This window comes from Callorhinus ursinus, unplaced genomic scaffold (genome assembly GCF_003265705.2).
Source record: "Callorhinus ursinus isolate GAN/ISIS: 27379988/994484 unplaced genomic scaffold, GSC_fseal_2.0 scaffold14, whole genome shotgun sequence".
Classification (NCBI taxonomy): Eukaryota; Metazoa; Chordata; class Mammalia; order Carnivora; family Otariidae; genus Callorhinus; species Callorhinus ursinus.
Genome location: NW_027397076.1, coordinates 39,020,036 through 39,046,801, shown reverse-complemented (window position 1 = coordinate 39,046,801; position 26,766 = coordinate 39,020,036). Strand labels below are relative to the sequence as shown.

Genomic DNA, 26,766 nt, shown 5'->3' with positions numbered 1-26,766 from the left:
CTCTGTTTCCAAATTTGGACTTGATTCTGTAAGTTGAGCAGTAGGAATCCATGGAGGTTTTTAAACAGAAGACTAGCATGATCATGTTGATCTTTTTTCTTTCTTTTTTCTTTTTTTTGGTAAAGATTTTATTTATTAGAGAGAGGGCAAGAGAGATCATGAAGTGGGGGAGAGGCAGACTTCCCACTGATCAGGGAGCCTGATGCAGGGCTCGATTCCAGGACCCTGGGATCTGACCTGAGCCGAAGGCAGATGCTTAACCAACTGAATCACCCAGGCATCCCTATAGTTGCTTTTTTTAAAAAAAATATTGTTTTCCAAGTAATTAGACTAGCCACTTGTTCCAAAACTTGGTGTGTATAATGAAATAGGCATAAGGATTTTGAAAAATAGTTGTTTCCCTCATTCTTGAAGAATGAAAGCTGAATGTTACATTTAAAGTTTTTCAAAGTTGACTATTTTGTAAGGAAAAAAAAAAATTCTAGGCCTCGAAGAATATTCCTGGGAACACCAGAGGTTTGTATATCCCAGTTTGATGATTTAAATAAAATCTACTCTGTGGAAATGTCTTTCATTTGAAAATTATCTTTAGAATAATTTAAAATAAAAATCATCAGAGTGAAAACATGTGAATTCCCCATGAGTATATCGAGGGAGCCTAGTTTGAGAAAATTGGCGTAGATACCAGGGCTTAGATTAAGGAGGCAGATCTGGGTTTGAATATTGGCTCTTGCTTTTCTATTAAAGTCAGGTTGCTGAACTACTGTGAACCTCAGTATCCTCATCTATAAAATAGAATTAAGTGAGAATTAAATGGAATGATGCATGTAAAGTACTTGGCTCAGTACATGACACATGATAATAATAGTAACAGCAGTTAACCCTATGTAGCACTATGTGCCAGGCACTGAGCTGGACAGTTTTCATTGTTATTTAACCTTCATGAGGTAGGTATTTGTTCCATTTTGTAGATGAAGAAATTTGAACTTGCCCAGGGTCATGTGGCTCGTAAGCACAGAGGCAGTGTTTGGATTCAGATAGTGTGTCTTAAGCACTCTGCTTGATTGCCTTTTAACATGTGTAAGTACGAAAGGACTGTGTATATGTTCTCTACCATTATTGTTATCCAGAGAATTATGAAAGATATGGATGGGCGAAGCAGATTAATGCATGAAATCCTAGAAATGCTGGAATAATCTATGAAATCTAACAACTTTAGGACAAGGACGTATAAATTTGTACTCAGGCAACAATTAGGAATCATGTGGGACTATTTCTCCTTAGTTAAGGTTTTAGATTAACTCCTTAATTCATTGATATATGAATGGGTCAGTCTGCTGGAATATAATGCAAACTATAATATGTAAAACTGTAAAGCATGATACTATTTCTAATTTTTAAAAGATCTGCAGTCTCAAAACTGGTGGGTAAAGTAGTCCTCTCATTTTACATTATTACCACTTTAAAACTTAATGTTTTTCCATTGTTCAATTTTCAAGATGTAAAGACCTTTAAGTATAGTATAATTGTGCTCCCATTTTTTGCTCCTTTAAAAAAAAACTTCATATGTGTTTTTTCTGTGCTTTTTATTTCTTTCAGTGGAAATGATCCATTCTGTAATTTCAGGGATACTTTTTAAAAATCAGATATTTTCAGGTGCCTGAGTGGCTCAGATGGTTAAGCATCTGCCTTCGGCTCAGGTCATGATCTCCAAGGTCCTGGGATCCAGCCCAATGTCGTGCTCCCAGCTCAGCGGGGAGTCTTTTTCTCCCTCTGCCTCTGCCTTTCCCCCTGCTTGTACTCTGTCTGTCTCTCAAATAAATAAATAAATCTTAAAAAAAAAAAGATTAAAAAAAATCAAATGTTTTCATGATTCTCAGTAGAGTTGTAAAGTTTTAAAACTAACTTCCTCTTGCTCATTAAATATTTTAGATGAACTTTACCTGTCTGAAAAATATTTTATATAAATAAAAGGAACCTTACTGCAAAGAAATTTATAACATCACAAAGAGACTTAATCTAGTCTATAAGTAGTTTAAAAATGAAGTATACCTTAAAGTATTGGAAATCTCCTAAATATATGGAAAACAAGTAGTAGTAGTAACTTCTTTATGAAAATTATAATGATACATCTTTATTTTAATCTTACATTTATTTTACACTAAAAATGCTACCATTTAATTTGGGAACATAGCCTCATACTAATTGTGGAAATTTTAATGACAATTATTGTTTGATAACTTTAGATTTTGACTTCCATACTCAATTTATTTTTAAAAGATTTTAAAGTGAACCAGTAGCAGTATATTTAAGCAGTAACCTTGCTTTGCTGTTTTAATAATGTGTGCTTTAACCTGATTCTCACAAGTGATAGTTTTAAAAAAAATCTTGATTTACTTAATAATCTTTATTAACACTGTCAAAATAATTTTTAAATGAGTTGACCAGGAAGGAAGTGTTTAGGTTTTAATATTTGTTTCATGTAGTTAAATTTTATCTGTTTGACATCATTCCTTTGAAAATTTATTTCTAAGGAAATTAACTTCTTAAAAGGATTATAAAAATTTATACTAATGGAGATAATAATGTCTGAAAATAGGATAACATCATGTGGAAGCCATAATATATTTACTTTTGTGGTGTCTTAATTTTTTTTTAGTTCTAGAGGTATAGATTTAAAATTATACTACGTTTTTGTCTGGGTAGCAGATTTATTGCTCAATGGCCACAGCTTTTTGCTTACAATGATACCAAACTGCAAGCTAACATTTAGAAACAAGGCTTGGGTGCAAAGCTATGCAAGAGTTTAGTTCAGCTGTCCTGAACTAATTGAGTGATAAATATGCACCAACAATTGCTTCCCGCCTTGAATGTGACATGAATAGGAAAAAGTGCTTTAGGAGCATTGAACATTTTAACACAGCAGAACATTAATATTGTTTTGCAATTAGAAATAACCTTTTATATGTATATGTGTACAAAAGGAATTTGCTGATTGTGGCAAATTCCTGAAAGTACTTTATACTTGATAAAGGAAGCTCTATAGGAATTCACCTAGATATACTTTTTTAAACCTCCATATACAGAGGGTCATTGAAATTAATTAGGAGAGGGGGGAAAATCTTCGAATAACTGTTTCTTCTAGTCGCTGGGCTCTGGCTTAGACTCTTGGTCAGCCTGATTAATGACTTTGTAGGTTTATAAGGGTACCTCCCATGGTGTCACAGATGCTTTCTTGTTTGATTTAGTTCACTTGAAGCAAAATTAAGTTTCTCCTATTCATTCATCCATTCACCCACTTACAAATTACTTATCGAGCACCTACTATGTGCCACATAATATCAGAAGATGAGTATATACTTTCTAGAACTATAGGAGTGAAGCTCTTCCCCCAGATACATACACTGCCTCCCTTTCCCCTACGTTATGGTGGCATTCTCTTCTTTCTCCTAAATATTTATGCACTAGCTATCCCCCAGAATTGAGATTTGGTTACCATGCAATACTGTTTAAGATTTGTTTGTTGTGACTTAGGAAATATAACTTGAAAAATTAATTTCTGCAAATTTGAATATGCCCTATGATAAAGTTTACCACAATGTGTACTCTAAAAAAAAAAAAAGTTTCATTTCTTGCAGATTTTTAGAAATATTTTAAAAAGTGAAAAAGGAGACATGAAGAATGAATTTGCCAAAAATGAAAATGTCATCAATATGAAGTGTTATGATTATAGTTCAAGATGTTCTAGAAGTATTCTTATGCTTATGACAAAAAGTCCTGTTTTTAAAACATGTCATCTCCAAATGTTCCTTCTTTCAAATTCTAAAGCCTTAAATTATAAAAGGATTTATTGAGAATTTTCTATGTATGGGCAATTATCTTAGTTTTTATGAGGGGAACTACTAATATTATCTGAGAAAACTGAAATGTAGATAGAATATGGTTACAAGTGACTTGTCCAGTATCCCATAGCTACTAAGTTTTGGAACTAGCCATTTGAACCCATGATCTGATTTCAGGGTCCACAGTCTTAACCACTAGGCAGCAGATTTTTTTTCATGCATCTTTTTTCACCTACTAACTTTATTTGGGCAGTTAAGTCACTTATAACCTCTGGTCCTTGGCTTTTACATCTGTCAAATTAGGGAATAATAAAATCAACTTCCAGCCACTGACTTTTGTAGGAAACTAATGTGATAATGTCTGTGGAAATGCTTTGGAGAAATTTGAAGTGATACATAACTATTTTTAATACATCAAGTTAGAATTTCCCAGCTACAGTAGTCTACTTAAACAACACATAGTCAGCAGTGTGTATGACATTATCTTGTCAGTGATGTTAATAAGTAATAGAAGAGTCCCTTAAATTTATAATCCTCATCAGTATCTTTCAGCCTTACTCTCAAGCCTTCTGAGCAGATAAAAGGAGTCATCTTTTTATATTACCTCATTAGTGCTTTATTTCTGGGTGCTGAAAAGGAATGTTCTTATTTTTGCAGTTATGTTAATTTTATAGGTAATGAAGCACAATTTGAAATTAGATTTTACTCTTGTTGACCACTGGAAGGTTGACTCACTGATAGGAGAGTCAGAGATGGGATATGTTGCCTTAATGCAAAATGTAGTAGTGAATTTGAGACAAAAACATTTCTTGGGAATGTTGATGGGTCTTTAGAGTAAGCTTCTGTTAACATTATCTGAAGAACAGACAACGTGTGCAGCTGGTAGAGAAGGATGGCCTTTCACATGTTGTTCTTCAGCGAGTTTGTAAGCTACCACGAGTACTGTTATTACAGAAGTGGGAAGATAAGGTGCGTCCCTGTGAATAGGCTTAGACTGAATGGGGTAATCGAGAGATTGGGGAGCATAAAATAAAATGAATTCGATAAGCAGGATATTAAAATCATGCTACTTAAATCATAAGGAATTTAAAGTGCATTAGGATCTCAGTCTCCTAGATAATTGATATGAAGCACATAATGAAATTTTCATCCCATTTCCCATTTGAAACTGTATCAAAGATATGATTTGTTTAGACCAGAGCTGTCTAATAGAAATATAATACAAATAATGGAGTAATTAAATTGTAAGTTACTACAGTGAATTAGAAATAGCTGAGCAGTGGCAGAACTAAATCTCTTACCTACCTGCCCTGGATAAATGGCCATGCTTGATGGTATAAAGATATAAAGTGGTATAAAGGACTTCTTAGCTTAAAGTAGAAGTGATGTCCCCTAAATTCTCACTCATTTCTTATTGGGAATATTCCTTTAATTTCTTCTCACCATTTCCTATTGTAAACTGCTTTGTACAGCTCTTCAAACTAGACATGTAGGAGGGAGGGATGGCCTTTTGATTCTGTCACATGACCATCCCAGGCGATAAGGGGAAAGTTAGCTCCTGTTTAGAAAAATGAAAACAGAATGACTAATAAAGTTTTGTTGGCATAGGAAAAATTTTAAGGGTTTCAGTATTTTGCCTTTTGAGAAAGATTTTGGGATGCTCTTGTTCATCATGCTCTTTGAATTGTAAAAATTATCTCAATTCTTTTACAAGGTGCTATTTCAGGGTAGGTTTATACTTAACATGTCCTTAATGAATTTGAGTAAATTCTTTGAATTACATTGAGATTACTAGAGAATGTTTACTCTCAAAGTCAAGCTGTTTGCTTCCAAAAGGAAAAATGGGCAGTCCTTAATTTTTGAATGGGTTGTCTTCCAGATCATGTGTAAGATGGTTGTTTGAATTTGGAAATGTTTACACTGTTTTTTAAGCTTAAGCTCCCAGGCTAGCCCATAGAAGTCTATTTAAAATTGTATCCTATTTTAGCACTGATAAAGCATTGGTTTAACTTTTGGGTCCTCAGTGCAGTGGCTCGTCTTCTGTGGGAGTTGGATGAGGAAGCAAATTTATTTTTGACTTTTTATGTTTTCTTATACTTTTTTAAGAAAAATGTAAATTCAGTTAATTAACATGTAGTGTATTACTAGTTTCAGAGGTAGAGTTCAGTGATTAATCAGTCTTATATAATACCCAGTGTTCATGACATCACGTGCCCTCCTTAATGTCTGTCACCCAGTAACCCCACCTCCCCTCCCCCCTCTCCTCTCCAGCAACCTTTAGTTTGTTTCCTATGATTAAGAGTCTCGTATGGTTTGTCTCCCTCTCTGATTTTGTCTTGTTTTATTTTTCCCTCTCTTCCCCTATGATCCTCTGTTTTGTTTCTTAAATTCCACCTATGAATGAAATCATATAATTATCTTTCTCTGATTGACTTATTTCGCTTAGCATAATACCCTCTAGTTCCTTCCATGTTGTTGCAAAGGGCGAGGTTTCATTTTTTTTGAAGGCTGAGTAGTATTCCATTGTGTGTGTGTATGTATATATATATGTGTGTGTGTGTGTGTGTGTATATACATTTTTTTTTATCCATTCATCTGCTGATGGACATCTGGGCTCTTTCGATAGTTTAGCTATTGTGGACATTGCTGCTATAAACAGTGGGGTGCATGTGCCCCTTCAGATCACTACATTTGTATCTTTGGGGTAAATATCTAGTAGTGCAATTGCTGGGTCATAGTGTAGTTCTATTTTCAACTTCTTGAGGAACCTCCATACTGTTTTCCAGAGTGGCTGCACCAGCTTGCATTCCCACCAACAGTGTAGGAGGATTCCCCTTTCTCCCCATCCTCTCCAACATCTGTCATACTTTTTCATCTTTTAATTCTTGTTCTTATACTGGCCTAAGCTTCCTGCTGTTTTGCTATAATCTTGACCAAACATCCAAGTGCTCAATACTTCAAATCTTTTTTTTTTAAATTGAGAGATAATCGGCATGTAACATTATATATTAGTTTTAGTTGTACAGCGTAATAATTTGATATATGTATATATCACAAAATGATTACCGCAGTAAATTTAGTTAACATTCATTGCCACACATTGTTATTTTTCTTGTGATGAGAAGTTTTTGGATCTACTGTCTCGGCAACTTTCAGATATGAAAGTGAAGTTAACTGTAGTCACCATGCTGTACGTTACATCCCCAGGACTTACTCTTCTTATAACTGGAAGTTTGTACCTTTTGACCACCTTTACCTATTTTTTTTTTTTTTAAGAGAGGGAATGGGGGGGAGGGTTGGATGGAGAGGGGGAGAGAGAATCTTTTTTTTTTATGTTATATTAATTACCATACATTACATCATGGGAGAGAGAATCTTAAGCAGGCTGACTCCACCACCCAGCACTCATCTCACAACCCTGAGCTGAGATCATGACCTGAGCTGAAATCAAGAGTCGGACGGTTAACCAGCTGAATCACCCAGGCATCCGCCACCCCATCCCTGTCTCTGGCAACCACCAGTATGTTCTTTATACCTATGAGTTTGGTTTTTTTAGATTCCACATATACGTGAGATCATAGAGTGTTTGTCTTTTTGTGACTTATTTCACTAAGCATAACGCCCTATAATAAAAGAGTAGGTCCATTTATTGGTTGCTTAGCAAATATAAACATTTAGTCTTCTTAAGCATTTTTAACATTTTACAAGCGAGGACTGTAATGGAGGATTAGGTTACTCACTTTGTCCAAGGTTCTAGGTCAGAGAGGGGAGCTAATTGAATCGGGTTGTTGGTTGAACCCTAGCAGTATTTTTGAAAGCTCATCCTCTAACCGTTGTCCTATACTGCATCCCTCTTTTACATAGCCTCTCCTTTATCAAATTTCAACTCCTTTTATTCCCTTAATTCAGTTACTTTTGGCCAAATGGTAGGGAAAACCATCTGATTAAATTCATAATATTGTAGAATTCTGATAATAAAAATCATGATTTTATGATAAAATTTGATAATATGATTATCTTTAGTGAGGATTGAGTAAGTGTGGAATCAGAGCTTGGCTCCGCCTCTCTAAATCATCTTGCATATTTGTATGTATAGTAGTTGGGTTGCCTACATTTCTCATTTAGATTTTATGTCGGTAGTTCTTAACTTACACGGGCTGAGAACGTTTGGGTGCTGTACCTATTACAAAGTGAGGACCTAACAAATTATTTGCCTCCCCCCCCATTGTGTATTCTTTGCAACTGTATATCAGTATTGCTGTGGTTAGAATACAAAAAATTATTCATGGTAGCATTTTGTCATGTTTTCTTGGTACGTGAATACTAAGAATAGTATTGTGGGGATCTGTCTTGATGAAAATGAAGAGGTCCTTTTACTTCAAAAACGGAGAACCATTGCTTTTAAAGCATGTTGTAAGGAAAACATACTGGTTATTTTAGAATTTGTTTTTAAGACATTCATAATAAATGTCAGGGGATCAGTTGTAATGTTCAAATGACTGTGACTGGCTAACACTAAGTAAAAGTCTAGTCTTCTCAAGGTGATTGTACTTTAAATACAAGATCTTTATTAACTTAGATTCTATCTCTGATAAATGAAAATTTTGGCAATTAGTAAAAAATTCAGGCATTATAAAAATTTTTGGCAGGGAGCTTTGCCTTGGGGTCTTCCATTTTGTCTCCTCCAAACTCACAGATTTTCTGAGAACTCTGTCCTTTCTTCCCACTAGCTCCAGGGCAGAGATAAATGAGGAATGGAGTAGTGACATACTGTGATATTTTGTAACCTGAGTACTGTTTATTTCATGTTAGGATTGAGAAAAGGAGAAAAAACTCAGATTTATTAATCTCCCTCGTACTCCCTCAGTATCTCTATGCATAGTCACAAAACATCCCATTTTACATTAGATTACTAGAATGCCCAAGATCACAAGTCATAAATGTTGGAGCTAACATTCCTTGCTCCGGTGATTTTTTTTCTTTTTTTCGTTTTACCCCACTGCCTTTCAGTGTGAAGAGATACTTTTTATTCATCTAAGAAGTTAGATGTTAGGTGAAAAATCTGATATGATCCCAGTGTATGTTGTATTTTCTGTCCACTGTGTTCATATGGAAGCATGGGTTTATTCTTAAAGTTCTGTATATTATATCCAACAACAAAATGTCATATTTAGCCTAGTTTACCACATGTCATAACTGCTTACATTTTGTTTTATCCAGTGGTTTTGTTTTTGACTTAATGATGACATATTTAAATACCTCTATTTCCCAAGCGACTTTTCATTTCTATTTGGTTTTTTTCCAGAGCTATAAGTCAAGATGTAATTTTTTTTTTCAAGATGTAATTTTTAAGCCATTGGTTATAAAGCCAATGGTGGGGATTTCCTTTTAGGCTCCAAATTCAGTTTATATGTTTGTTTTGATCATACTTCAATCTCTCTGCTTTGTTTATACATATAATGCCCTTTTCCCTTTTAAGAGAGCTATACTTCTTGTCCCTCTTAGGAAAATGCAATGAGAACTATCATTTACATTTTTTTAGTACTATTCACCTTATTGCACTGTAGCTTTTCTCTCTCCAGTTTTTTTATCTGCATGTTGTCTTTGTGTGACACAAAATTATCTCTAGTCATTTACAGTGTTGAACACAGTACATTGTGATTGAGAGTGTTACTAAGTAGAAGAGAAGACCTCTTGTGTTTAATTGTATGGGAAATGCATGTTGCCTTATTGGATTGCACTGGGGATAGGTCGTACAGTGTCTCACAGATCGCTTTTGGATCTCCAGATTCTCATTTAGCAATATTCTTTCAGAACAGACCTTGTTATAATACAATTCCACTTTATTCTTGGCAGTGTAAACCTTGAGGAAGTGTCAGAGACAGTCTCTAGTGTGTAACAGTTAATGTTTAAAATCTCTTAATACAGTGAGCTGTCACCATGTTTAATAAATTACAGTATTGCATTAGCATAAATTCGTTTGGGTGCCAAGTTATCTGTTGCACAGATGCTTGGTATTATTTATAGGTTTGTATCTAACCTTTGTGGGTTGACTTGCTTTTATTTTTCTATTCACTTGTCACCATGCAGTAGCGTAATTCTTTAATTGGCATATGTGCAAAAAGGGTTTTTAAGAAGAGATCTGTGAAAGTACTGAAAAAGCAGATCACTCAAACTTTTGGACCTTGTACAGTATAATAGGATGAAGCTTCTATAATTTAGATATATTGCTTTGTGTTTATTTGAATGTGTTATACTACCTTTCCTCTCAACATTGGCAAACTACAGGAGTGCCTTTTAGCTGACAAAATTAGGTGAAGACAGCAGCCTAATTGTTTCCCTCTGAAGTTTTGAGCCATTAAGACTTAACTTAGCCATTAAGACTGTATGTGTTGGGGTGGGGAGAGATTCATTATTAACTTTATATTTTGTCTTAGAATAAGTTTTGGAATTTTCTTAAAGTGCAGAAGTCTTCTCTTGGATTAAACATGTTTTTTGAATGGGAACTTCAGTTTTAGTTATTAGATTCAGTAATTCTGTCAAATCTCGAGTTATGGATTCTCTATTAAGATATCAGAATTCATTTTGGGAAGGAACAACTAGAATTAAAGTCTCTTAAATGTGAAGTATTTTGATGTTTTCTTGATTTGCTAGTCATCTAGCTTTCAAATTTAGTAATGAATTTATTTTAAAGTCAGTCTTAAAATCCCTGGTCTATGAATTACTTCCAACTCAATAGTGAAGCATATTAGAAAATAATTTTGAATATTTATGAAACATTTACTTTTGCTAGACACCAGCTCCTATGGCTGTTTTTCTGTATGCCAAGTTTCTGACATTATTTTAGTACAAAAGATAATTTAAAATCTTATTTGTAAATGTAAATTATATGAATTTTGAAAAATAAGACTAAATCAGCCAGGTCTTTCTGAAACAAAGCAAAACCAAAAAAACCCCCTTTGCATTACAGTAACTTTTTTAGTTTTTTTGCAAAGGAAGAGGAAGTTTTCTTTTTCAGGTTTTCGATTTGTTAAGAATTTAGATTGAATTGGGAGGAAGAAAATGTTTTTTCTTGTACATTATTTAAAATTAGGGATTTTATCTAATGTATTCTAGGTATTGAAGTGATCTTTTACTGATTCTCTTTTAGGATTTTTGCATCATCAACAAAAATTTTTTAATACTTTTCTCCTCCAGCATTTTATAATGAAAAATTTGAAATAGGAAATTGAAAGAATTGTGCTGTGAGCACTCATATACCCACACCTAAACTCTACAGTTAACATTTTCTGTATTTGCTTTATTATATATCTTCTATATATTTCTTATCCTATATCCTATTATATATCTTACCTGTCCATCCATCATTCTGTCTTTTTAAAAAATGTACTTCAGAGTAAGTTGAAAACATTAGGATGCTTAATCTTTACCTATGTCATGCATATTGTTAACTAGAGCGAGGGTCGTGGTTTGTTTGTTTGTTTTTGCTAAAATTTATATACAGTTAGATGTAGCAATATTTAATGTACCGTCAGATGAATTTTGACAAATGCATCCAGCTGTGCAACTTAAATCCCTACAGGTACAGAACATTGCCTTCACCTCCAAAAATTTCCTCATGCCGTATCAATAGTCTTAATCACTGTTCTGATTTTTTCACCATAGATTAGCTTTGGTTCTTCTAAAACTTCATATAAGTGGATTTATAGAATACTCTTTTGTGAGGCTTTTTTTCATTCACCATATTTTTGAGGTTCGTCATTGTTGCATTTTCCAGTAGTTGATGCCATTTTGTTACTCTTGATTTGTTTTTAAGGCTCAAAAATATTTTAGGCAGAAATTATTTATCCCTTTCTGAATTCCTGAAGCACTTGATTTATATTATATATCATAGCTACTCGTTTATCTCCACTAAGTCTTTAAGCACTGTGTTCTCATAACATGGTTTATAGAATATGATCAATAAATACTTGGTGAACAGTCTATGGTTAGAAGTCTTTCTTATGGCTTTTGTTACAGAGATCCCAAACTTGGGGTACAATTATAATGTGAAATTGGTGCTTGGATAAAGACAAGAAATCTCATTTACAGTCTCTTATCTTCCCCCCCCATGATATCTTCATTTTTATGGTGAGCAAATAGATTTTCAAGTAATGACAAAGTTGAAAGAGACCATAATTGTTCTTTATCATACAGAGATGAAAAATAAGAACCAAACAAATAATAAGTCTGTTGTCAACTTAATTATGTTTTGATCTTTTACTTTGTTGGACACATTATTTTAGTTTTTATTTTCTTTTTTTTTAAAAAGATTATTTTTTAAAGATTTTCTTTATTTTTTTGACAGGGAGAGACAGAGCGAGAGAGGGAACACATGCGGGGGGAGTGGGAGATGCGGGGGCTCGATCCCAGGACCCTGGGATCATGACCTGAGCCAAAGGCAGACGCTTAACAACTGAGCCACCTAGGCGCCCCTAGTTTTTATTTTATTCTTAATACTATCATTACCACATTTAAAGCCCCTTTGCTTTTATAAAATCATGGTGTACGTCTGTTATTTGTTAAGAATAGCTTTTTTAGAACTAGCACACATTGTTACCTTTCTTAAAACAGGGCAGGTGAAAAGTTGAGATTCCTATAGGATCTGAGAAGTGGAGAAGCTTTTGAGGTTTTGCCCTCCCTTCTTTTCTTCACTCTGTAAATCCAGATAGATAGGTGGGTTAAAATGGAAAAGTTATTTATGGGTAGAGCAAGGGTGGTACAAGAGTTTACCTTAGGCAAGTTTTGTAGTAGCCAGTTTTTGTCAAAACTTTGTTTTGATTGCTGATTTAATATCAGTATTCATAGTAATTTATTAAGTATACGTGACGTAAACTGTTCCTTTTAGAATGACTGTATATTTAATAGAGCTATGAAACAATTGGAGAACGTTCAGAGAACAAATGGGCAATGGACTGTGTTGCAAAAGAATGTGCTGCCTTGTTAACCCTGTCCATTTTTAGATCAGTCTGGCTGATGGTGAAATGCGGAAGTGTTTGCCACACACACAGGTGCAGTGTTCTGCAGCTGTTGGAAATATTTGCCCCCTATGCCCCATTTCTTCACATATAATTATGCTCTGTTTAAGCCACTAAAGGTAGAATATGGGATTTGAGAACTTGAATGTATGTTTACAAAGAGTACAACTCAGAGATAATTGGTCATTTAGGTAGCTGAATTTCACCGTGCCTAGATGACTTGACGTTTCCAAAGACTAAAACCTAGCCTTAAGGTCACAGAGTTTTAAGATTATGAGAGACTGGGGGCACCTGGGTGGCTCAGTCATTAAGCGTCTGCCTTCGGCTCTGGTTGTGATCCTAGAGTCCTGGGATCGAGCCCCTTATCAGGCTCCCTGCTCCGCCGGAGCCCTGCTTCTCCCTCTCCTACTCCCCTTGTTTGTGTTCCCTCTCTCACTGTGTCTCTGTCAAATAAAAAAATCTTTAAAAAAAAAAATCATGAGAGACTGACTTTGAAAGTGCATGTCTACAGTTACCGCTCTCCAGATTGACCTTTTTGAGGACAAGGTTTATATATTTTCATTTTTAATCTCCTACAACTAACTAATCTCTGTCTGGCACATGGTAGGTACTTGATATATGTTTATGAATATCTTTTGTTGAAAGGTGAAGCCAAATTGTTGTTTAGATGTAGTACTAAATCAGAAAATTATGACTTTTTTTTTAAACTGATGCCTTTTGATAAGTTTTATAGTAATCTTATGAACAAAATGCCATGGCAGCAGAGAGAAGGGAAGTGACCAGTGCTGTCCCTGGTGGTCATGGGTCACTTTATATTTTGATATATCACGGAAAATCTTTGCCTGGACTGCAATTAGAGAACTTGGTTTTGAAGAGTTTTCCATATCTAAGAGAGAACAGTGTATTCTCCAACAGTGGTGCCTTTTCCTTATCCTCATTTTGGGCCTTTTTTTCATGCATTACATCACAAGGAGTTTAGAGTTTAATAATTCCATTTCTAGAGAAGAATGCTTTCCTTAAACTAAATAGAACAAATATTTTCTTTTCTGTAGTTGTTTTTTATATAATGAAAAGAATGTAGGCTTTGGAGTCAGGGGTAGGATCGAATCCCAGCTTTTAAAACTGTTTCCTGCAAGGAAGCAGCCTAACCTCATCATGCATCTGTTTTTCTGTCCATAAAAATGGAAGTAATACCTGCTTTAAAATAGTGGTAAAAGTTACCTCCTGAGTACATGGCATCAGTATTCCTGGAATCTACCAAGAGTTAATAAATACAATTTCCTTTTTATTCTAAGGAAAAGGCTGTAGAATAATCAAGATTATGGTAACCCTTTGGCATTGGTGAAGCTGTCATTCTAGGAGACTGCAGTATGCCTTCAAGCTGCTATTCATTCAGTATATATTTAGCATCAAATATCTGCAAGGCATTGAGATAGGTAGAGATTTTGCAGTCTTGTTGGGGGAGGAAACAAACAACAAATAGTTAAATTATAAGTTAGAGCTTCTGAGAAGGGGAAGGTCACAATGAGCTGCAGTGGTCAGGCATTCTTCATAACTGTAGCAGAGCTGCATGCAGGACCTTGAAGATAGAATGAAGGAAAAACATTCAGGCTTGAAGAAGACCAAAAGGATTGAAGGCTCAGTGTCTTCTTGGCAGAACTTTTTTTTTGGCTTTATTGAAATGTAATTGACATATAACAGTATGTAAGTTTAAGGTATACAGTGTGTTGATTTGATGCATTTATGTATTGCAAAAATGATTACTACCTTGGCATTAGCTAACACCTCCATCCTGTCACATAATTACCAGTTTTTTTGTGTGTTGAGAACTTTTAAGATCTACTCTCTTAGCAACTTTCAGTATTATTAGCTATAATCAACATGCTATGCATTAGATCCCCAGAACTTGTTAATCTTATAACTGGAAATTTATATCCTTAGTAGTTCCCTGTTTCTCCCACTGCCCAGCCCCTGGTAACCACCATTCTACTTTTCTGGGTTTGGCTTTTTTGGATTCCACATATGAATGTTATAATATAGTATTTGTCTTTGTCTGTCAGCCTTGATTTCACTTAGCATAATGCTGTGAAGATCCATCCATGTCACAAGTGGCAGGATTTCCTTCTTTCTCCTGGCTGAGTAATATTCCATTGTGCGTGCACACACACACACACACTCTGCATCTTCTTTATCCATTCATCCGTTGATGGACAGTTAGGTTGTTTGCATATCTTGGCTGTCGTGAAGAATGCTGTAGTGAACATGGGGGTGCAGATATCTCCTCAAGATCCTGTTTTCATTTCCTTTGGTTATATATACCCAGAAGTGGGATTAGCTGGATTAAACAGTGGTTCTATTTAATTTTGGGGGGAACCTCCGTACTGTTTTCCAAAGTAGCTGCATCAGTTACATCCCACCAACAGTGCACAAGAATTCTCTTTTCTCTCTACCTTCACCCATACTTGTTACCTCATCTTTTTGAAGGTAGCCATTCTAACAGGTGAATGAGGTGATATCTCACTGTGATTTTAATTTGCATTTCCTGATGATTAGTTATGTTGAGCACCTATTCATGTACCGAAAAATGTCTATTCAGTTCCTCCTGGCAGAATATTTTGTATACTGATTGATAATTGATGATAGTTTCATGTATTCAGAACAGAAGAATGTCGAGGCTGACTGAAATTGGAGTCCGTTTTCTCAAGAAAGCAGGAGGAAAGCACCCTGAATGTGCTGTTTCCTCAGTTTTCCTGAGTCATGAACAGCAGATCATTTATTTTCTAAATGCTTAATTGAGAGACTGGCCCGAAGCCTTATTATATGGGCTTTTCTTTTTTAAAGCATAAGCTGAATAAAATGAATTCTGTGAGATTTCTTGCTCAGAGTAATATATTAAGAGTCTCCAAGGTCCCTGCATTATCTGTACCTACTGACTCCTTTAAATAATCTTACTGGTTTGACTTCATTTCTTGCTATTTGCCCTTCCACTCTCTTAAATTTCCAGGAATAATATGGCAAGCATGCTACCACTTCAAAGCCTGTATACTTCTTGTTCTTTCGGTCTGTAAAAGTCTTCTTTCTGATATCCACATGGCTTGTTACCTATGTTCCTTCAGGTTTCTCGTCAAATGCAGTCTTCTTAGTATGGCCTTCTCTGACCGTCTTAATACTGCTTTCCTCCCTCACGTCAAGCACCTTTCCTGCTGTTTTACCTCCAAAGCTCTTAGAACCATTTGCCATACCGTATATTTTTAAAATGTATTTGTACCTTGTCTCTTCTGACCTAAGCTCCTTGAGGAAAGGAGTTTTTAAAATTTTATTTACTGTCACATTTCCAGTGCCTAGCACAAAGTACTCAGTAATTATTAAATGAAAAGCTTTTTTTTTTTGAATTGTGAAATAACTTTGGGCACCACAGGCTTTTCTTCTTTTTACTGCCATTGAGTGACCAAAATTGAGCCTCTCTGAGGAAAATAGCAATTTATTTGATCAACATTAAACATATATTTGTGAATACATTTGTAGGTTGATACACTTCATTTTTTCCTTTTTATCTGGGCATTCATAATGGCTAATGAATTTGATCTCAGTGTAGAGAATGAAAAAAAGTTAACAAAGGATCAGTAAAACTATTAACATTTTTGGAATTGATGTGAAAGAGAGATTTGGAGAAGGAGAGTAACTGTGTGTCTTAAGTACATAGAGTATCACAAGGTTAGAATTACTTCCTGGAAGAAAAATCTGATGGGAAATCATTTGATGATTTTGAGGGATCTAGTAGTATAATTAAAGAAACGTTTTTAGCAATTTGATTTTTACAGTCATTAGGGTAGCTTAAAGGGAAGAGAAGTCAAAATATGAAGGACATTTACAAAGAAAAGTTTGGTATATTTGATGTTTGACATAATCTGAACAAGAAAATTGAAGGAGAAATGGTGAAACCAGGAGGTTTTGAGGAAAAAACAGTTAAGAGAAACTCTTGGGGGTGTAAGATATAAAGGAGGACAGTACTAGGTCTGAAATAGCTTCACAGTTGTGCTGATTAGGGGACAGAGGAGGAAGGTTTGAAATATCAGTGTGGGATTATTGTTGCTTTAGGATGAGGGATAAGAACTATAATTTACTCTTAGGTCCATGCCTAGAAAAGAGGCTTGTACATGAGGTGGCACTTTTTTGCTGTGGGATGCTTTCGGAAGATGGTTTCTTCTCTATAAATGCCCAATTGGCGGCGGGGGTGGGGTGGGGTGGGGAGAATATTTTCACTAGGGGTGGCAGTATGTGTGGTTTCCATTAAATATTGTAGGCAGTTTGGATGAAATAAAAGACACTGGCATGTGGTGTTTGAAATACTGAAGCGATTTGGGGAAGAAAAATTAGATGTATAAAGATGCTGCTTTTAGGGGTGCGTGACTGGCTCATTCGGTTGAGTATAAGACTCTTGATCTTGGGGTTGTGAGTTTAAAGCCCCACTTTGGGTGTAGAGATCACTTAAAAATAAAAAATCTTTAGAAAAAAGATGCTGCTTTTAGAAATGAGGGCTTTTGTTTTTTTTAGAATTGCCGTTTTTAGATGGAGTTTCCTTTATAAAACTTAATCTCAAGGCTACTTGTTAACTCAATAGGTCTGTTAATTTAATAGGTGACAGCTGTGGTTCTAAGTAGTTTTGCTATAAGCATCTTTGTAGCGAGCATTTTGATAATAAGGTAATTTTGCCGTAAAAGATAAATAACTGGTTGACAGTTTGGTTTGACAGTTTAGTTTCATTTCTCCATTGACTCAGTAGTCCCATTTTTATGTTATCTAAATCTTAGCCAGCCCTCATCATGGTCTACACAGTGGTGCAGAGTTTTGAATCCATGTTTCCCATAAACTTTGGAATGTCTATCAGCAGATATGTGACAATATGCCAAGAAGAAACAACGCCATAAAAGGCTTTCGCAACACAATACGAAGCTTATTTACAAATATGCATCCTAGTATTTATGAACTGATACCTCTCTTAATGAAGGAAGATATTTTAGCGTAAAAAGAAAAAGTGCAATGCTGAACGAGGAGACAAATCAACAAGGAAAAAAAACTGTATAATACTATGAACAAAATGCTTTGAAGACAAGTGCTTAGGTACAGTCCGCACAATGAAATTAGTTATTTGCACAATATTGCCATGAATCTATACTATACATTTTGATGTATTCAAATATTTTGTAATTCGTAATAAAGTCCTTTTAACTTTTTATTCATCGCACATGTTTCATTATGTCCTTTTATTTTTTGTGATTTTATAGCCAATTAGTTATGCTGTGAGATGCTGGTGGTTGTCATAGGAAATTAGGGAACAGTTTTTTTTTAACATAAGGTGTGTAGGATGGAAAGTATATTACTGGCGTTTGAGATACACTATTGGGTATCTCAGCCCGTTAGACAAGAGGCAGAAATCTAGAAGGATACAAAGGGCAGAGCAATTCTTTCAGCAGAATAATTGTTCTGCTCTATAGCTTTCTGTTATCCTGTCCCCTTCCCTTCCCAGTTGCTTTGAACGTACCCTTCTCAGCCTTCTGCAGTGTTAACACATGGGGTAGAATAAAGAAGTGTGGATTTAACCTAGATAGCACAAACAGAACTTTTTGAGCACTAACTATATGTATAGTACTATGCTTGGCTCCAGGCATACAAATATGAGTGACACATGGTCCCTGTCGTGAGAAATTCACTGTAGGACAGACTAGTGGGAGAACATCCACAATCTGTGGTAATACTTTCTTAGAGATACTTGAAGAGTTAGTTTTCCATTTAATATTCCTGACAAAAAATGATTTTGTATACTGTCAAAAAATTAAGGCTATCATGGCTTTTCTTCATAGACATTAAAACCTGTTTTTTAGAATTGCATGTTTTAATATTTTTTAGAGTTATTCTTATAAAGAGCAAATAAAATACTTGTTCTGGTATTGTGTGACCAGTTTATTTTAAATAGATTGACAAGTCATTTTCTGTAGTATATTGAACTAAATACAGCTTTATTTTAAATTGTTCAAATTTTACATTAATAAAAGTTAATGTTAATAAAAGGTATCTTTAGTACAAGCCTGTTGTGATTCATAACATTTAAGCTGTATTTTTTCTTCTTCCTAGTCCCCTACTAAGTACTTTTGATCTTCTATCATTCAAAAATTTTTCTTTTCCAGCATTTAAACCCTGTTACTCTAGAAAAATGTCTAAAAATCCATTAGCAAAATGCCTTTAGATGATCGCAGGATACATTTTTCCTTGCTTTTTTTTGTACCCTGTTAAACTGGTCTCACACATGAAACTTTCTTAGAATCAGGCAGTTCCTGGTTCCTATGGGGCTTCCTGTTTTCTCAAATAAAAATAGAAAAGCACCTCAGAAAAGAAACCTGGTCAGTGTGAACCACTTTGTAGGCTCAGTTAGTCTTAGTTGTGACCTGGATTATAGATATCCAGGTATCTGAAAGCTCTGAATATTTTTGCATGTAATTTTCAAATAGATGATAAGGAGGAGATTCTAAATAACTATGAGAGATACTACATGTTTAGCCATAAACTTGTTTGTATCTTTTTTAGGGGAGTTGGGTGTAGGGAAGTTAGATGGGAAGTGCTAAATCCTTTTTATAATATATATTGGCAATACAAAATTATTTAATATTGAGACAATTCTTAGCTACTTTGATCTGTATATTTGTTTCTTGCCACTTTTCCAGATGTTAGCAATGAGTAGGAAGTTTTTTTTTTTTTAATTATTAGAAGTCAGAATTTTGAAAGAATTTAGTTTTAAAAATCTTGTAGATTTCCTTAAGTAGTAACTGCTTTTAATCTCTTATTTTGAGGAGAATGCAAGTTTGGTAGAAGCATTGTAGTCAGTAACAGTAATAGGTAATATGTATTAAGTGCTTGACACTAAGCCAAACATTTTTTATGGTTTATCTCATGTAATCGTTACAACAACTGTATAAGGTAGGTATCATTGTTACATCCTTCCTTTATAGGAGAGGAGACTACAACTTAGGGTAGCTAAGTAGATGTTAATTTACGGTCATGTTGCTAGTAAGTGATGGACCTGGGACTTGAACTCAGACACCAGAGCACCGCTCTCAGTTATTAATAGAGAAAACCACAGATTCAGAATAAGAATGGTAAATATAGTAAGTCTCAAAAATTACTACCCTAACCTTTGTTATCATCAGTTTGTTTATACTTTGTTTGCATGTTTACATTCAGTTTTAGCAGAGTACATGCTGGCATTTCAGAGGGCTTGTTTAGGGGGATTCTCATTCTCATCCTCAAATGATGCTAATAGTTCTCTTTTTTTCTTTCCTTGATAGTAAAAAAACCCTTTGATGAAACATTTGGAAAAATACAAGTAAGTAGAAGATCATAATACTGATATTTTGTCTCGTTTTATATGATAAAATACTAGGATGACTGTCAACTAAAAACTAACTTTACAAGTTCTTTTAAGCTGAAACAGTTTTCTTATTTTGAGTGTTCTTTAATGATAATATAATTAAATCTGAAACAAATTTTTCTCCTAAGAGCTGAATTGCTTATCACTTTAAGGTGAAAATCAACTGCCAAGTGAAATGGTATTGGCATGTTATCTGGGGATCAGGTCTTAACCTTTATGCCTGTTTAAGTTGCTGGATATTCTGACAATTTTTGTCCTCTTTGCCCTCACCTTGTCTCTCTGGATCTTTTCTTCATAGGCATACCTATTCAGCCATCAGGAAGGCAAAGGATTTAGAAAGAAAGGCTACCTATTTATGATTCCTTTTCTTTTTATTTAAAGGATCTATAATACTAATTTTAACCTAAATTTTACTCACCTGAAAATACTTTTCACTTACCATCAATATAGGCACTTCAGAGATTAAGGTATTGGAGCTTATATTATAATGCACAATTAGTTACTAATTTACCATAGGAATTGACAGTAATACAGACCTGTATAGAAAACATTATTTGTTGTGCTTAAAGGTTATGTAATAATGTGTAATCAAATCCATAGAATATTACTTTAGATTGTTAGAGTGGGATTTTGTATTGACTGTGTTTAATGATATTCTGTTGTGATACTTGTTTTAAAAAAAGTTGATTTTATCAGTTATGATATTAAGTATAATGTTGCTGTTGGCATCATCATTTAAATCCATACAGTATACTCATTGCACATTGGAAATACAAGACCTTATTTTCTTCTATACAGTTTTCCCCATGGGAGAAACTGAAGTTCTGAGCCCCTAAATAATAGTAATAATTGTAATGTAGATAATGGCAGTTCACTTATATTAAGTGCTTATTCTGTGCCAGGCACCATGCTAAGTGTTTAAAATCCATTATTATCATTTAATGAGAGACTTAATATAAACAGTTGAAAATTTCCTTGAGAAAATTGGCTGAGAATAGAAGAGGGAACTATTTAAAGGTGACAACGTATGAGAGAATTTGCGAGAGTTGCCCTACAGTTTGATTTTTATCCACCCAAGAACGAGAACTTTGCTTCAGAGAATGGTATGCCTTACTAAAAGAAAATCTGGACCTTACCAAAATACAGTTGAAAGGTAGCTATTTCAAATTATAGTATAAAATCATTTTTGTTTAATGAAAGGTTACTTGAAAGCTTACTTTAAGTATGGATTTATTTGTAGATCTTTAAACTTGTTTTCAGGGTGATTAGGAAAGCCAGCGTGAGACACCTTTCAAGCTGAATGTTAGGAGACAATTGGAAAAGCAGTCAGATTAGAAGACTGTAATGAAACTATTAGTCAATATAATTTCTATAAGAATGTAAGTTTAAAATTTGATTTACATGTTTTTCAGATTTATTTCTAGTTTAGCATAATGGTGCTAAAGGTAATTGAACCAAAGCCTTTCTTTTTCTTCCTCAAAATTGATCACATTAATAATATATTACATTAAAACTATTTATATCATAATTTAGTTGATCATGCAGTTGAGACTTTTGTAATATATAGATGGTCATTTTGAATAAATTATTTTGGAATAATATTTTGCATTGGAAAAATAATTTTTGAGAAAATTATGGTTTAGCTTTTTGGGTGCTTAAATTCTCTATGTGGGAATGTAACAATGTGTATGTTTATTGTCTTATGGTATTCAGTTACATCTGATTGGATTTTGTTATTTTTCTCTACTTAATCTAGTCCAGTGTTAATATCTGTGAGTCAAAAGATGAAGTTTATTCCCAGGCCTCTGATATTCATTAGAGATGTAATCACAGTGCACAGGTATCAAATTTTTGGATTTAGTTTTGTTTTTGAAAGGGGAGTAGGAATGGGCGTGATCAGGACATATGAAAGAAAAGGAAATCGGTCTCTTTTCCAGATAAGGGAGGAAATAAACTTTCAAAACTCTTAGCTACTTTAATCCCAAAGCTTAATCAGATTTACCTTGCTTTTATGTATCGAGTCCACAAGCTTTACAGAACTCTTTCTCATCCTATTATATTGAACATATTTATTAAAAATGATTTTGTGGTTTCATATATCACAAATGCATGGCTTTCAGAATCTGGCTTTCAGCCCCAGCAGTTACTTTTTGATGTTTGATGCTTACAGTTTGGATTTTTAAGCTTACACGAAGAGAAGGTCTGGCTTGATTCAGAATCTGCTTGAGATAGTGTTGAGGGGGGAAACAAAGCTAAGTGTTGGAAGGCAAGTCGTCGGCTGAAAGAATGTCACTTGATCTCTATCAGCCATCTCCCGTAAAACCACGGACTCTGGTGGTTTGGGTAGTGGAGCCTTTAACAGCATGAAAATAAAGGGATGAAGTTGCATGTCATTAGACATATAAATGTTAATTTCCCAACTTTTTATATCCCAGTCATTTTTATCCAGTATTTCTGTTTTGTTTGACACATCAGGAAGAATGGAAATAATAAAGATACAGCTCCCTCAGTGAATCATGAATTAATTCCAAATAGTGTGATAAGCTTACCTCCTCTCCTAACTTACACTCCTCCATTGCTTGTGTTGGTCCCTCTTAATTGTGATTGCTCTGAAATTGTGGGTCTCATTGCCTTCAACTATTTGGCAGGGAGCTTAGACATTGCAATGGTCTCCTCTCTGGTTTTCTTTCTTATGTTCAGAGTACTATTCCTGATGCACAAGTCTGTTTTATTTTCCTCCTCCTAAATTTTTAGAATGAAGTCAAACTCTCTGTCTTGGTTCCTAGCAGTTGGTTCTAAACTATTTTTCCAGTAGTGTGCTGAATCAAAGTAGGTGACTGTTTATGTAAGAAACATAACCAGTGCCTTTATGCCTTTGCTCATGCTGTTTCTTCTGCCTATAATACTAGTCAGTTCTGTTCTTGTGAAGTCCAACTCAAATATTCTCTCTTCCATAAATGGATCTTCCCTTACCTCTCTTTTCTGTATTTACATTATATTTTGTTTGCAGCTCTAGCACTTAAGTATGTTTTTTGCCCTTGGGAGCAGGAACCATCTTGTTTACTGGGCCTCTTGCTTTGCTGAGAATAGTTCTTAGCTCCTATTACTAGATACTCATTAAATGTTTGTTTTGCTTTAATGGTTCATAAATTTATAGAAGACCACTTTGGGGACCTAGGAGAGGTTGAGGATCAAAGTGTCAGTACTCATTCCCTTATTATGTGGTTGAATCAGATTAAGACAAAACATGAAGGGCAGCCTTAAAGTCTCATAAGAACAATATGTATAAGTATGCATTGTGTAAAGGAGGATTGGGAGCATTGCTTTGGCGGTTGGGGGAGTTTGTTGTACAGAAGACCTTTTTTTTAGCACTAACCTTAGTGCCAATTTCCCAGTCAATCCTCAAGAAAGTAAAATGTTTAGAGTGATGATTTAGATTCTTAGATTAAGGTTTTTTAAAAAACATGGTAGCCATTGCTTAAATGTGAGTTTGTCTTCGGATTATGTAGCTTCTTTGATTTTAAATTATTTACTGTTGTTTTTTTTTTTTTTTAGTAAGATTTGGTACATGTTTTTGAATCGGATATTTTATAATTTCTTTTAATTTTAGGGAAGTAAGAAAAATCTTATGATGAACACTTTATACAAGCTTCATGATCGATTGACACAGCTTGCAGGTAATTGTTTTAACATTCATAGTGTCTAAAAGTGTTTTGAAAATTAATTTGTATATGTAGCATGCTGTATCAGTAGAAGGAGTTTTCCCAAGTCATGTGTTATGTTTGCAGATTTTCTCTTTAGAAGTTTTTGTTACCTATACAGAGTAGTTTTTATTTTTATAGATATATTTAGTCAGGGCCTTTTTCCTGCCTGCCCATATGTATTAGATGAAATATATATCATTCTAAAGTCAATCAGATTTCCTTATTGCATTAATAGTAACAAGAAATTTTGAAAGCTTACATATCAGTTGGATTTGGGTAAGCAGTAAATTAACTAAAACCCTAGATTAAATATAAAAGTGTAGATTTTCCTTTGCTGGTTGATTAGGTATCATTTCCTGGGATAAAGTAAATATATTCTAGAATTTTTTCTACTGATTCTTTGCATTTTCTTCATATTCTGCTCTTAGTAAGCCTTTTAACATCTATAAGCTGTAGTAGCAGCTTATCTGCTTATTACCTTAGCTCTTTTTATTCTTAATTTCACATATAATCTAAAAGAAGAGATTTTGGATTTTCTTCTTGTTAAAGAAGTTACAGAAAAGAAGAATGTAGTTTTCTAAACTTTTGTATGTAGCAGATCTTTTTGTGGAAATCAGAATACTGGTAGAAGGTAAATATGGAAGCTTTTTGGTTGAATGGAGGCATTTAGGATCCTTATAGTTCCCCATCCTCATATCAGTCTTTGTTTTTTTGGGCAGGGGGCATCTTTAACTCTGGTCAGTTTTTTTATGCTCATAATTCTGTGTATATCGCTAAAGGCCTTCTTTACATTGACTGACTGTCATATTCATATACTGCAAGCTAATGACATTTATTTGGTATGCTGTAGTCCCCAGAAATCGGTTAAGTATATACTCTCGCTAGGAATACCTAATGTTGCTATCACAGACTTCTATAGCTGTCTCTACAGCATTGTTTTATGCAGTGTGCTAGATCAGCATAATCTGGGGTACTTTTAAAAGATACAGATTCCTTCCTCTAGAGCAGGGGTCAGCAAACATTTTTCTGTGAAGGGACCAGATAGTAAGTTTTTTGGGCTTTGTGTACTAGACTTGTTTCTGTCAGAGTTAATAAATTCTGCCATTATAGCATGAAAGCAGCCATAGATGATACGTAAATGAATGAGTATGGCTGTGTTCGAATAAAACTTCATTTATAAAAAAAATCAGTGGTAGGGCCAATTTGGCTATAGGCCGTGGTTTGCCGACCTCTGCTGTAGATTTGTGGAAACTGAATGTTGGAGAATGCATTATAAAGTTTGAAGACTTGTTTATTTAATAGGTATTTCTTCCTTTTTTATGACTATGACCATTAAAATCTGACTACTTGCACAAGGCTGATAAAAGGAATATGGCTACTTTTATAATAGAAAAATTTGCCAAGGAATTTATTATACTTTCATGTTAAAAAAAAAATCATTTGAAGAGAAACAAGGCAGGAAGAACTTACAATTGAAGTTCAGTTTAAGGAAATTGATTTCTAATAACTACAGATAACCTGAAAGAAAAGGCTTTGGATTCTCTTATAAATAGTTACGAGAAAGGGAAAATGTGGTTTTGGATGTACTGCATTTCTTTGTAGAAACTAGATCATAGCTAGAAGTTTCTATCTAATTTCCCTGTTGATCTGTGTTATAATAATTTTTAAGGCATGCGCACACCTTGCTAAAGATAGGCATAGCCAGTATCTTTATACACAGAGTGTACAATTTAATTCAAACTTATTTGAATCCTTGAATTATTAGCTTTAGTAATAGATGTGTAAGTTACCGCAATGAATTCCCCCCCTTGAAAAACAGTGAATCTCTGGAGGGCCTTCTGTGTGCCAAGATCTGTGGCTAGGCATCAGTGTGACATGGCTCCTACTCTGGGCAACGATTTAGTTGGAAATAGAAGACATGTTCCTATCTGGACTATTTAGAAATGCATTTAAAGATTGTGGTTTATGTAAAGATAATTGTTTGTTTATATTACCTACTGGATTTTTTATAGGAAATTAAATAGTGTTTATCTTCTTTCTTTATTGAATAATATAACCTATAATTGTGTAATTTGAAAATATTTCAATTAATCATGTTTATTTTCTTCTCTTTAACATAGTATTGATTCAAAATTAATAATATGCTAATCTTTCCAGGAGATCATGAATGTGGCAGTTCTAGTCAGAGAACACTTTCTGTCCAAGAGGCAGCTGCATATTTAAAAGTAAGCAGTACAATTAGAATTTTGATAGCTATATTCTTAAAGTTTATATAAATTATTACAGCTTATACAAAAGTACCACGGATTTGATTTCTTTAATTGTACTGTTACACGCTTGGGCCTGTTGTTTGGTGTAGTGTGAGCAGATACAGAAAGCAGAATTACTCAACATGTTTTGTTTTAGTTCGTTTTAGAACATTCTCTCATAGAATTAATTTGGAAAGGGTACAAACAACATTGGTGTGAAAGAAATTGAGATAGGTAAGTAGCATGTAAGAGAGCAAGTAAGCATCTAACCACTGTCATTTATTTTAAATCTTCCATTCCAGATTAATGTCATCTCAGGGTACTAAGAGAATTTGCAGATGAATTTTCTAAACCACTGTATGTAATCTTTTAGGAAATACTATATGAAAGGAAGGGTACAGAAGATTAAGGTGGACCAGTGTTAGGTGTTAAGATGGGCAGGATTTTTTTTCTTTTTTAAGGCTGAATAATATGACATACGCACGCGCGCACACACCCACCCACCCACCACGTTATGTTTATCCATTGACC

General features: G+C 34.3%; 1 protein-coding gene across 3 annotated transcripts in view; it reads left to right on the top strand.

Annotated features, from left to right (window-relative positions):
* The window catches only part of LEMD3 (LEM domain containing 3), a 78,399-nt gene that overhangs the window by 7,453 nt on the left and 44,180 nt on the right, over window positions 1–26,766 (top strand). For all 3 annotated transcript variants that reach the window (XR_003210349.2, XM_073900704.1, XM_025882801.2), the window contains exons 2-4: window positions 20,200–20,237; window positions 23,893–23,959; window positions 26,144–26,211. Coding sequence is in view for 2 of the 3 variants with exons in the window: in XM_073900704.1 (XP_073756805.1) it covers window positions 20,200–20,237; window positions 23,893–23,959; window positions 26,144–26,211 (173 nt within the window). In the remaining variant the exon portion in view is untranslated. The remainder of the gene's footprint in view (window positions 1–20,199; window positions 20,238–23,892; window positions 23,960–26,143; window positions 26,212–26,766) is intronic.